The 14,240-nt window shown below is 35.0% G+C and overlaps 1 protein-coding gene across 1 annotated transcript; it reads right to left on the minus strand.

The window, feature by feature from the left end:
- Positions 1–6,669: 6,669 nt before the first annotated feature.
- LOC120635846 (ras-related protein Rab-24-like) lies at positions 6,670–14,240 on the minus strand. The gene is made up of 5 exons (XM_039907034.1): positions 13,940–14,240; positions 13,108–13,196; positions 11,691–11,817; positions 9,480–9,627; positions 6,670–7,901 (listed from the first exon to the last, which is right to left on the minus strand). The coding sequence occupies exons 1-5, from the start codon at positions 14,051–14,053 to the stop codon at positions 7,765–7,767; spliced, it is 615 nt and encodes a 204-aa protein (XP_039762968.1). The 5' UTR covers positions 14,054–14,240; the 3' UTR covers positions 6,670–7,764.

Raw genomic sequence — 14,240 nt, forward strand, 5'->3', positions numbered from 1 at the left:
AGAAAGAAAACTTTATTTGGATATACACACACTAAAATTAAAATACAACTTAATAGTCTACACAACAATTATAGGAACGGCGTCTTCACTCAGCATGTTTGCAGTGCCTGTTAAAGACCCAGCGCTGATCTACCGTGAAGCCAGACGTGACGTTTGGACGGTAGGCACTGACAGAGCGACGCTTAAAAACTATGGGTAAAACAATACAATTTAAAAGTATTATATAATTAAAAAATTTGGAAAATCCAAAAGTGCACGACTCATTAATAAAATAGCTATCCAATTATTTGTCAATAAATAACGAAAAAAAAACACATGAGTCGTGCAAAATAAAAAGAAAAAAAAAAATTTTAAAACAGCTGTACTAGGAAAGTGATGCACAGGCGCCCCTGGTGGAATAAAATGTACATAATATCTATAGATATAGATATATCACCATCCATGTTAATTTTACATGGATATATATATATATAGATATACAGTCTTGCAGTTTTCGTTTTTTATTAATTGCCATTAAACTAAACTGAATTAATTAATCATTCGCATTCAGTGACCAATCGTCGATTAGAATTTTTTTTTTTTTAATTTAACTCAAATAATAGATTTTTTCACAAGTTAGAGTGTTTTCGGGTTTCACACATGACGGACAGTAAAATTTTTTGACCTATTTTGGTGTTTTTTTCCAATTCTATTGCAGTAAATCAAATTTTTAAAAGTATGGAATTAATCTCCATTAAATTATCTCGACAATAGTATGCAAAATATCTTGATTCCTTGAACTAACAAGGCTATAATAATAAAAACAGAAGCCGAAATGAGGCGATCGTAAAGCACTCTCTGATGCTTCGCATCATGAGTCGTGCAATAAGAGAAAAGAAAATTCAAATAATTTCATACTGTAAACGCACAAGTTACCATACTACCCTCATATTTTTGCATAATTTTTGCATATGATTATTTTGGCATATGGAATTAAGTTTTTTTTAAACACGCTCGGACTTGCAATGTTAGCAAACTTTATCATGTAAAAGTTTTCATGTAAGTGAATATTGTTCTTATGAAAACAATAGAATTTCTTAAACCGCAAATAGCTTGATTTAAATTGTTAAAATTAATAAAATAAATAATAAAGAAATATATACTACGACATTGTCGCCATCTAGCCCCAAAGTAAGCGTAGCTTGTGTTATGGGTACTAAGATGACTGATGAATATTTCTATAAATAATATACATAAATACTTATAATATACATATAAACACCCAGACATGATATTTTTAATCCCTTTTTATTATTTAAACTAATTAAACAATTGTTTAAAAATTTCTGTCTTGGACGTCCGTGTGTCTGTATGTGCGGATCCCGTATCTTGTGGTCACGATGACGAGCGAAATACTTCACTTATCGAGTTGGTTTTCTTTTTTTATAGGCTTCAGTATTTTGAGGAATAGAAGCCTATTACTTTCACGGTATAATTGGATGTAGTTAAATTATTATTTAATAAACTAGCGTACCCAGCCCGCTTCGCCGGGCTAGATTTTGCTTATGAGAATTCTCAAAATCTTCTGGTTCGAATTGTTTAAAACTTTTAGGAAATATATGTTTGGTGAAACTCAATTCAATTCTTTCAAGCTGTTCAAAGTTATAATAGTGTCACATACATACATCAGATAGCAGATCTAGGGCTCTTGGAAAGAATTTGCTACGGGCCCCGCACTGGGCGGTGCACATCGCTCGGAGAACCGATGGACGTTGGGGTTCCAAGGTGTTGGAACGGCGACCCCGCACCGGTAAACGCAGCGTTGGTCGACCCCCACCCAGGTGGACAGACGACATTAAGCGAGTCGAGTCGAACCGCTGGGTACAAGCGGCCCAGAATCGTGGAGTTTGGATCCAGCATGGATTTGTTGATAATAATGTCTAGTGTTTTCACCACCATTATTTTTGCCCGCAAGAAGCTCTCAATCATTCATATATTACTGTTCTCCGGTCTGAAGGGCGTATTTTGACAGCAACTGTATTTAAAGAGGTCGAAATACGTAGAACAGAAGTTGTTGGTTAGTACAAGGCCGTGAGTTCTTGTATTTTTAATTTACCCTGTAGCAACGTGACAGTGTAGACATACTCTAAGGAAATAAGGAAAAATCAAACAAGTTTTTATATTTACAAAGTCTTTTATTTGGCAAAAATAAATAAGCGTTCTGCTTATTACATTTATCGTACGTATTTTATGTCCGTTGCTTCACACCTGTCTCAAAATGTAAAAAAATCTTTTCAATACTTATTGTATAATAGTTTGTCCTTTATTAAAGTTGCGAATAATAAATTATTTGACTCAACCAATTAAGTGCATACCATTAAATAAAGTTAGCGAATAATTAACAAAACTGGCGAATGGAAATACAGAGTGGGCGACCGTTATACTAAGTGAGCGACTACGAAGTCCGAGGCGAAAAATAAAGTGCTTCTAACATTTTCCAGTAGTGGGAATCGAACCCACAGCATTGGACTCAGAAAGCAGAAGTGTACATTCTAAGATAATTAAGAAGAAATGGACGATTTTAAATATACAAGCTAGCCATCGAGTGTAATCTCACCTGGTGGTAGGTGATGATGCAGTCTAAGATGGTAGCGGGCTAACCTGTTAGGGGTAATGGCAGTTATATCAAACCTATACCCCTAATCGGTTTCTAAGCGAAATCCTACCAGGACGCTGAATCGCTTAGCGGCACGTCTTTGTCGGTAGGTTAGTGGATACAGAAATTATAAATTTCCAATTTGCCGGGAATCGAACTCGGGACGTCCACACTTAAAGCCACGGCGTTCACCGCTGTGCGAGGGTTTCATTCAGCATTATGTTGTTAGAAAGAAACAGAAATGAAATAATATTTAAATATCAGTATATGTAATATTAATAGTATATTGTGCAACTAGTGCGACAAGTTGTCAGCGAAGTTGAACGCACGAGAGAAGCGAGTGCGGTCATTCGCTTGAGTGGGTAATCGATGTCGCACTTTTTGCACATACTATTTTGTATTACTCATGCGGGGAAAGTAGTACGCTCGCTCTTGTGGTTGAAAAAGAACCGTTTGCCCATTTTAAAATTTGTTTATTGTTTGAGTTGTTGTGTTGTTGTTTTGAAGTGTTGTTTGAGTGCGACAATAAACAAAATTTTAAAATGGGCAAACGGTTCTTTTTCAACCGCAACAGCGAGCGTCAAGATACTACTTTCCCCGCACGAGTGATACAAAATAATTTTACATATAATTAGTATCTCACGAAGACGGTTTGATGTTAAAGCTTAGTAACCTAGTAGGAAAATAAAGATATAGATATACTAGCAGTTGCCCGCGACTTCGTCTGCGTTTGATTTTATTTTTTGATGTGGCATGCAATTTTGCTGTAAACAAGTAATCAGTATCGCTAAACCTTAAATGAGGGGTTTGCTGCTGTCCGCTGAGGAGTTCAGTCCTCTATCTCCAACCACAGTTTGGGCAAAATTAAACACATATTTTTACCTCTATAGTGCAAAAATAATTATTTAAATCGGTTATAATTTGTCGGAGTTATGTAAAATCGTCAAACACTTTCAACCCCTCTTCCAAACGAACCGAGCTTAATGTCGGAATAAAAAGTATCCTATATTACTTCTAACACTTCCAAGAATATGTGTACAAAGTTTCATGAGGATCGGTGAAGTAGTTTTTGCGTGAAAGCGTAACAAACAAACTTACATTGACATTTATAATATTGGTAGGGATAGGGATAATATATATACAACGTGTAAATGAAAACCGAAATAATACGTCACAGGCTTTAGAGGTACATTATGTACCGTCTCTGAGACTTATCTGTGAAACCGAAAACCTAATAGTTTTTGAGTAAACCACTGCCATAGTTATTACTGAACGAAATATGGTACAGCCCTAACATCACATGCAAAATTAAAATCAAGTGACTCTTCACGACACTTTATCAGGTACATGTCGCGTAGCGGTCTTTTATCTCCAATAGGGTTGTCACAAGTCAAAGTCAAAGTCAAATATATCTTTATTCAAATAGGCACATAGATGGCACTTTTGATGCGTTATTATATACAAAATGTGTACATAGCAGTGAGTAGTGATGGCGATAACTACAATCGTAAACTTAATACTAAAGCTACGAGGGTTCCAATCGCGCCCTGGTCTAAGAAGAAGCCCACAACAAACTTAGCCGGGTGTTCTTTTTGTTATCACCATCTCACATTGTCATTAGAAAATATTTAAGAAGCAACCTGGTTAGAGCAATTGTTTACACCCAAGCTTTTTTATCGTTTACGTAATCCTTTATACTATAATAGGACTTTTCTATAAGCTTTCGCTTAATACAAACTTTGAACTTCAACTTCAAGTAAAGACTTATAATGTTTTGATTTGTTTTTGTATGGAAAAATGAATATTCTTGTTTTGATTTAATATTTTTACACGTGGATTCCTTATGAAATATACTTATGCACCCTTCAATATTATTTCGTAATTCGGTTACACGTTGTATATCTAAATCTATACTAATATCATAAAGGTTTTATTTAACCATTTTCACACAATTAGAAAGATCAATTATGACGAAGTAACATATGCTATAAATTTTCTCTCTTGACCTCGTACCGGAACGCTAAAACACTTAGCTGCACGCCTTTGTCGGTAGAGTTTTAGACTAGCCATGGCCCAAGCGACAAGACTTTTAAAAAATTTACTTTACATTTAATGTAAAGTTTAGACGAATAGGAAAAAGTTAATTTAAAACCATACACTTAAGAACGTACAGAATCCACATTCAGCCATTATTGCACGCAGTGGATTGTGTCCAAAAACAGTGAAAACGCCCCGCATGTCATACTTCACACCCGCGTAATGTTGCTAGCTCACAAACTTTTTCCCATTTTCCCCATTTTTGTGGTAAACGTTAAGAACATTAGAGGTAAAATAATTACTTTCAACTGCTAAAATAAGTGAATTGACTCACCGCCTTTCGAGAAACACTACTGAAGTGGAGTGGTTTTTGGTATATTATTTATAGAAAGAAAGAAAAATTCTCTTTATTGTCACACATTTGTGTAAAATGTTACATAAATTTGTTAAAGAATTAAAAAAAATGTGTGACAAAGGTAATATATATATATAGTAGTATGTATGTAGGTACTAAATAGTGTACCCCACCTATTCGTTTTTTTTTACCTAATCCTAAGGTTGCCTGGCAGAGATCGCTACTTAGCGATAAGGCCGCCTTTTGTATCCTGCTTCATTCTTCATGTTTGTTTTTTTTTCTCGTTTTTCTGAGTGGTGTACAAATAAAGAGTAGATATAAATAAATAAATTAGTCGTGTACACGGTTTCTATATTATGTGCTTAAAACAGTCTTCGTGAGATATTTATGGTATAGCTACAGAGTATACAAAACTTAAAATTAAAAATATAACTCAATAAGAATTCATAGCTCGTTAGATTAAGATTCAACAAACTGATTAGAGAAACGCATCTATAAACATTGAATTTAAATTAAAAGCGTCGAAAACCTAATTTAAAGCTACCATATAATTTATTGTCGAATTAAGCTGTCGGAATCGGTAGGGTTTATTTATTTAAACTTCGAGGAGCAAGCAAATAATTTACAATTCTTTATGTCAAAAATTTTTTCGGGACATCGCTTTAAGTCTGTGGCGTGCATAGAGGGTATGCACAGGGTATGCAGATTATGTAAAATGAAGAAAATCACAAGTACGAGTTATAAATACTTAAGGGTAGGCTTTTTATAACTCTTACAATGACTATACTTAAGTTTTTTGTAACTTTTACTAAAGATTTCATCATTTTATATTATCTGCATAACCTGTGCATACCCTCTATGCACGCCACTGACTTTAGGTACATCAAAAATGTTATTAACTATTTCTCACAACCGATTGGTAATTCCAGAAATAAACTCTTTCAGCTTTGATATTACTTTCATCATTATCATCATATTACCAAAACATGAATCCCTCCGTGAAAAATTTAAAGAAATAAGTATCCTTACGGTAGCCTCACAATATATTTATAACAATATAGTATTTGTAAGACAACATATTAGTCTTTATAAACAAAAAGTGGATATAAACAGTCGACTTACAAGAAATGGACATAAATTAGTGACATCTGCATATCGTCTGCGAAAGGTGCAGAAGTCATTTGTGGGATTGAGTATACGCTTTTATAATATGATTCCTAAGGTAAATTTGGACCTACCAATGCATAAGTTTAAAGAATGTGTTAAAACACATTTATTACAGCGAGGTTATTATACAATTGATCAGTTTCTTGACAAGGTGGCTTGGAAGCATCTGGCTCCGCTTTCAACTCTCACAAGATAGAAAAATGAACTTTAAAATGTAAAATGTAAGTTGTTAATGTTGGAAAAGAGCAACTACTGAGTTTCTTGCCGGCTTCTTCTCGGTAGAATCTGCCTTCCGAACCGGTGGTAGAGTCACTACACACGGACAGACTTGACGTTTCAAAAGTGCTTATATTAGGCCTACTTGAAATAAATGAATTTTGAATTTTGAATTTTTGAATTACCGACCCACAAGGCACGGGTATCCTCCCACAAAAAGAAGGGGTTAAGGCCGTAGTCCACCACGCTGACCCAATGCAGATTGGTGAACTCCACACACTTTTGAGAACATTAGAGAAATTGTTACTCTTAAACAATTTTTTCTCCTCTTGTTTTACCATCCAAGCAGTCTTTTTAATCTTAACAATCTAACAATTCAATCAATTTTGATTTTTTTATCTGCGATCTTAACAATTATTCGTTGTAAAGTCAACATCTCCTGAGGATGCTCCGGTTTCAAAGTAATACAGTAGTATTTGCGTTTAGTTCTGTATGCTACGTCTTCTTTCTCTGGCTGCACCTTTACCTCTTCTACTTTCTTCTACACCCTGAGGGCCTCTTCAGTAATTGTACGAGTTTTTATGATTGGGGGTGAATATAGGGATTTTGGGGATGAAAACCGCGGGGTGTCAAAACTCGGCATATTTTGTTAGCATTTTCTACGAAGTGGTTTATTACTCGATATCAGGAAAGCAGTAGTATTTGCATTTCGCTTTTGACGCTGAGTCTTCTTTCTTAAGCTACACCTTCGCTCCTTCGACTTTCTTCATCACCCTGAGTGCCTCTATAGTAATTATACGCGTCTTTATGATTGGGGGTGAAGATAGGGATTTTGGGGATGAAAACCGCGGAGTGTCAAAACTGGGCATATTTTGTTAGCGTTATCTTTTAAGTAGTTTATTTCTTAATATCAGCAAAGCAGTAGTATTTCCATTTCGCTTTTGACGCTGCGTGTTCGTTCTAAAGCTACGCCTTCGCTCCTTTGACTTTCTTCATCACCCTGAGTGCCTCTGTAGTAATTTTACGCGTCTTTAAGATTGGGGGTGAAGATAGGGATTTTGGGGACGAAAACCGCGGAATGTCAAAACTGGGCATTTTTTGTTAGCGTTTTCTTTTAAGTAGTTTATTTCTTAATATCAGCAAAGTAGTAGTATTTCCATTTCGATTTTGACGCTGCGTGTTCGTTCTAAAGCTACGCCTTCGCTCCTTCGACTTTCTTCATCACCCTGAGTGCCTCTTTGTAATTTTACGCGACTTTATGATTGGGGGTGAATATAGGGATTTTGGGGATGAAAACCGCGGGGTGTAGAAACACAGCATAAATTCGCGTTATCCATTAAGTGCTTACTAGGTGTCAACAAAAGCAGTAGTCTTTCCGCTTCGCTCTGTACGCTGCGTCCTCTTTCTCCAGCTGAACCCTCGCCTCTTCCACGTTCTTCATCACCCTGAGATCCGCCGCGCAGTCGTCGACGATCTTTTGGAAGAGTTCATCTGGAAGCAATAACTGTTTTATGCTGGTGTCATTACAGGAACGAGTTTAAAACAAAAATTATAACCATTTTGGCACTAATGAGGTGGGAAGGGTCGATAAGGTTGGGTTGGTAGGCTTTACACTTAACAATTATTCATTGTAAAGTCAACATCTCCCGAGGATGCTCCGGTTTCGGAGCGAAACGTGCGTAGAGGGTACATTGGAGATCTGTTCGGTGTGCAGTCAAGGTTTGAAGATATTATAAATTACACCATAAAGATTCTCCTGCTTTTCGTGGAGTATAGCTTATATAAACTAACGGAACCACGCGACTTCGTCCGCGAATGAGTCGCCTTAAAAAAACAGACGTATGTCCAATATAAATGATTCCGAGATTCCAATTTAAATGAATCCTAGCTAGATCTATTTATCGCCATTTATACTAAATTTCATGAAAATCGTTGGAGCCGATTCCGAGATTCCTATTACATATATATATATATATATATATATATACATATATATATATATATATATATCAATATATATATATATATATATATATGTATATTGATAAAAGATTAAGACACCGGGAGGTATTTTTGCATCGTTCGAGTCCATGTAGGACAGGTATGCAGTATGAATGCAGTCGTATTTATATCAAAATATCAAAGGTTTAATTATTTACCCACTTTATAAATCACACACACACACACACGCGCTGTTTACTAACTATTTTTTTATTTCCTTTTTTTTTCGTTTAAGTTTCAATTAAAGCTACATAATAGTAATGTCTTAATTTCAATCTGTCTATGTATATTCGGGGGGCGAGGGCTGGTTATCCTTAACACAGATAAAATCTAGCTAGGGTAGCCAGTTCGTCAACTCATTATATGTGCAATTTTGATGAAAGAAATAAACGATATTATTATTATTATAAATTATAAAAACTCTATTAAAAATTTATAAAAAAAAAACCTTCCACCCTTCGCTTGCGGGGCTTTTGAATACCCAAGCAACCGGCGGTCAGGGCTCCAGAGTGAGGAACCTCCTCACAATACGCGCCGTTTCAAGGACTACTGCCTTCTGTACGACCCTTGATCCAACAACCAAGCGAAAGCTTCTTATATTGACGGCCGACTGGCGCAGTGGGCAGCGACCCTGCTTTCTGAGTCCAAGGCCGTGGGTTCGATTCCCACAACTGGAAAATGTTTGTGTGATGAGCATTAAGTGTTTTTCAGTGTCTGGGTGTTTATATGTATTTTCTAAGTATTTATGTATATATAATTCATAAAAATATTCATCAGTCATCTTAGTACCCATAACACAAGCTACGCTTAGTTTGGGGCTAGATGGCGATGTGTGTATTGTCGTAGTATATTTATTTTTTTATTTATTAATTATTTTTATTATTTTAAATTTACTGTAACAATATATACAAGAATTGCTCGTTTAAAGATATAAGATTTAGCTTAATGTTCATAATATTATATCATGGAATTCCGCAAATTAACGCCTGCTTCTATCCAATATAGATTAAGATTCTCTCCCATTTATATCATCTACCCGCTTGTTGCACACCCTGTATGTTGACTCACCAATATTTTCGCCTGTTTTACTGGAAGTTAGAAAGTGGCCTCTTAAACCCTGGGAGTACGTGGCCACGATATCCTCCGGTACCTCCCGCTGCACCGAACCACTGTCGAGAAGGTCTTTTTTAGTGCCACATAGGTAGACTTTGCAGTCCTGTAAACAAGTTTTACAAAAAGGGTAGTGTGGATCTTATCTAGGATATACTAGCGGACTCCAGCGCCATCTGTGGGGCTGATTTGTGAATCTAAACCATCCAGGATGCCACCCAAACGCATACCGAAAAATTCATTCAAATCGGTCCAGCCGTTTAGGAGGAGTTCAGTGACATACACACGCACACAAGAAATATATATATATATACTAGCGGACCCCAGCGCCATCTGTCGGGCTGATTTGTGCATCTAAACCTTCAAGGGTCCACCGAAACGCATACCAAAAAATTCATTCAAATAGGTCCAGCCGTTTAGGAGTTCAGTGACATACACACGCAACCAAGAATATATAAATATACTAGCTGTTGCCCGCGACTTCGTCTGCGTTTGATTTTGTTTTTAAATTATTCAGTATCGCTTAGCCTTAAGTGAGTATTGTAGTATATATATACATATATATATAACATGTGACAAATAATTTGCAATAAAATAAAATTGCGACTATAATTAAAGATCTAAACTATCCTATCTCTTAAGTTGGACCAGACTTCTCACGGTGTGCCAATTTAATTTTAAATCGGTTAAGTAGTTTAGGAGTCCATCGCGGACAAACATCGTGACAAGAGATTTATATATATTAAGATATAAATATATATAAAGATTTTCACCCATATATCGACTCATCGCGAACCTATCTCTGGAACCATAATGCGTAGAGACTTGAAATTCGGTAAAAAATAAATATTAAAAAAAACTGATCTTATTGATTTAATAAAATCTATTAGACCGGATTTTTGAGTGAGCTCAATTGAGTGAGGTTAAATAATCTATAGAATAGAATAGAATTAGTTTATTTATCAGAACAACACAAACAGACTTACATACGGAGTACCTTAAAATTTTTGTACTTAATTATTAATAGCTTAAGTCTATGATGTGTCGTGCCAATAAAAAGGTTCCGACTCAGCTTAATGTTCCGGATACTAATGTATAACTATAATTTAAAAAAAAAAATTCCTTGATTATAATAGAATTTTAGTTAATGTACTGTTGTTGATGATAATTTAGCGAAACGCCACTCAATTAAGAATTAATTTTATGTATATTTAAAGTGAGTGAAAACAATCAATCAAAATCAAATCATTCAACTTATTTTTTATGTTCTTGCAGTCTTGGTGAGTTTTTATCAAATTAGTTTTTCAGTTTCAAAATATATAATTCAATAAACTTAGTTATTTTCCCCATGTCATTTATCATAATAATCTATACTTATAATTTAAACATTTTTCCATAACGCGCCAAAAGAAGAAGAATACAGGAAAAGAAACAGTAAGGAGTATACAGTACACAATGTAGACATGCAAAGGCGGCCTTATTGCTGCAAGAAATCTCTTACAGGCAACCTTTGTAGATAGGAGTTACAGCAAGAGAACGGGATAGTGTCAAGAGTGTTGATAGATATACATAAATACCAAAATGATAAGATACAAATACATATAATATAATTTAAATAAATATATGTGATATATAAATATAAAATATACATCCCTACTAATATTATAAATGTCAACGTAAGTATATTTGTAACGCTTTCACGCAAAAACTTCTTAACCGATCCTCATGAAACTTTGTACACATTTTTTTGGAAGTGTTAGAAGTAATATAGGATACTTTTTATCCCAACATTAAGCTCGGTTCCTTTGGGAGAGGGGATGAATGTTTGACGATTTTACACCATAACTCCTACAAATTAAAACCCATTTAAATAATTAATTGCGTACTATAGAGGTTATAATATGTGTTTAATTTTGCCCAAACTGTGGTTGGAGATAGAGGACAGAACTCCTCAGCGGACAGCAGCAAACCCCTCATTTAAGGCTTATCGATACTGAATGCTTGAAATTAGTTAGAACTACAATTAAATTTAATGCCACATCAAAAAACAAAATCAAATGCAGACGAAGTCGCGGGCAAAAGCTAGTAATATATATAAATATATAACAAACATAATATATATAAGTAGATTTTAACGAATTATAAGTTCAATTAAAGTTTCTAGCTTACTTCTTCAACAGTCCTCAGCTCCAGCAGCCAATGCCTCAAGCGGGTCCAAGAGGCCTGGGAGCAGGCCTCGTAACAGATGATAGCTGCGTGAGCCCCCCGATAGTACATTCTGGTCATCGCTTCGTATCTGTTGAGAAGCCGAATGTACAGTTCAGTCATCTATAGTCTCTAACAGTACTCCCAGTGGAAGGTATGAGCCATAATCAGGAAAATTAGACAGCTTACCGATGTTGAAACAGCTAGGCTTGTTTATTTCGCATACTTTCACAGTATTATGTCCTATGGGATCTTGCTGTGGGGAAAAGCTGCAGATATTGAAAGTATATTCATACTACAGAAAAGAGCTGTACGATCAATATATAAACTTGGATCACGCGAATCGCTTTGTGAAAAATTTAAACAAATAGGTATTCTTACAGTAGCTTCGCAATATATTTATAATAATACAAGCGGACCCCAGCGCCATCTGTCGGGCTGATTTGTGAATCTAAACCATCCAGGGTGCCACCCAAAGGCATACCAAAAAATTCATTCAAATCGGTCCAGCCGTTTAGGAGGAGTTCAGTGACATACACACGCACACAAGAATTATATATATAAAGATAGTCTTTGTGAGACAAAATATTACTCTTTATAAACAAAAGGCTGAAATTAACATTCTACTTACCAGAAACGGACATAAATTAGTGATATCTGCATATCGTCTGCAAAAGATGAAGAACTCCTTTGTGGGGTTGAGTATACGCTTTTACAACATGATTCCTAAGGAAATTCTTGACCTACCAATGCATACATTTAAAAAATGTGTAAAAAAGCTTCTAGTACAGCGAGGTTATTATACATCTGATGAATTCCTCAATGAAAAGGTAGATTGGAAGCAGCCAGCCTCGCTTTCATCTCCCGCAAGATAGAAAAATGATTGTAAATGTTGATGTTGGAAAAGAGCAACTACTGAGTTTCTTGCCGGCTCTGGAAATGATGGTGCGATGAACATTAATGTTTTTCAATGTCTGGGCGTTTATCTATCGTCTATCGTTTGTATTTAATAAGTATTTATGTATAAAAGAGCTGGACCGATTTCAATGAAACTTTCAGGGAATCTCCGGATTGACCTGGCTAGTAATCCTGTAAAGTTTGGTGACAATCGAGCACTCCTATTTTTGAACTGTCAAATACAGCTTTTATTTACTATGATGACATTGTATTGTTGGGTGTACATGGGTGTAGATAATGATCTTCACCCGCTCGAGAAGAGAATGAATACGGAGAGAAATAAATGATTTAATACATTATGAGACTTAAATTAAAAATTTAATGATGTAAGTTTATTGTTTAAATAAAATAAAGCAAAATGTAGCCCAGCAAAGTGGGCTGGGTACGCTAGTATTACTATAAAAAAAAAACTACAAGTACTAACCTTTCACTGCCGGCTGTATCCCATATGCCAACATTGAAGTCTTTGCCATTTGACTGCATTTGCTTGGCGCAGAATGCTGCTCCGATTGTCTGGAAAAAAAACGTTATTTTTTTAATACATTTTATTTTATATTCCAGTTAGCCCTGGACTGCAATCTCACCTACTAGTAAGTATGGATGCAATCTGAGATGGTAGCGGGCTAACTTATATTGACGGCCGATTGCGCAGTTTGCAGCAACCCAGCTTTCTGAGCCCAAGGCTGTGGTACGCTTACTTTAGGGCTAGGTGGTGATTTATTTATTATTTAAGACCCCCTATTGTCTTATTTTTTACAAAGGAGTCCCTTGTAATCGGACAAATTACAATCAAATGATAAGATTCTTTGTGTAACCTGTTCAATCATGCATTATCTAAATTGATGAAGATTGTCAAAAGAATATTCTATAGATATGGCTAATTACAGTAGGTTTTGCGTAAAATATTAACAAACATCCATTCCATACTTTAATATGTTCACATTTATATACCTTACATACATTACAATACAATGTTATAGTAGGATAGATATGTTGTAATTTTTATATAATTTAATTTATTTTATTGTTAGTTAATTTTTACTATATTCTTGGTGAAATTTCCATCATATATTAATTGGCCTAAACTGAAAGCATTCACAAGGTCATCAAACACAAAGAAAACAAAGACGAAAGAACATAAATCATGTCGAAAAAAAAAGATTAAATACTTTGTTTGCAAAGATAAACTTTGATAAAGAATAACTTTAATTATTTATTTTCAAATGAGGCTATTTTAATTATGAATGATTACTCACGTTTTGGTAGGGAGTGCCAGAATTAAATCTGCAGTTAACAAATCGCAGAACCAAGCTGGTTTTACCGACATGTTCACTGCCTAAGAGAACGATTTTAAAATCACATCGACTCATCTTTGTTAAAGCTTAAAACTTTGTAAACATACTTATTTTATACAAATAATAAATATTAATAAGATGCACTTTTCTTTAGTTATTTAAATATGTATTACCGATTGTTAATTTAATAACAAAGTAATAGCATTACAAATCACATGTTTTCCAAAAATGTTTTGTATTCTTCCCTCTATCCTCGCTCCTC

This window comes from Pararge aegeria, chromosome 27 (assembly GCF_905163445.1).
Source record: "Pararge aegeria chromosome 27, ilParAegt1.1, whole genome shotgun sequence".
NCBI classification, from domain to species: Eukaryota; Metazoa; Arthropoda; class Insecta; order Lepidoptera; family Nymphalidae; genus Pararge; species Pararge aegeria.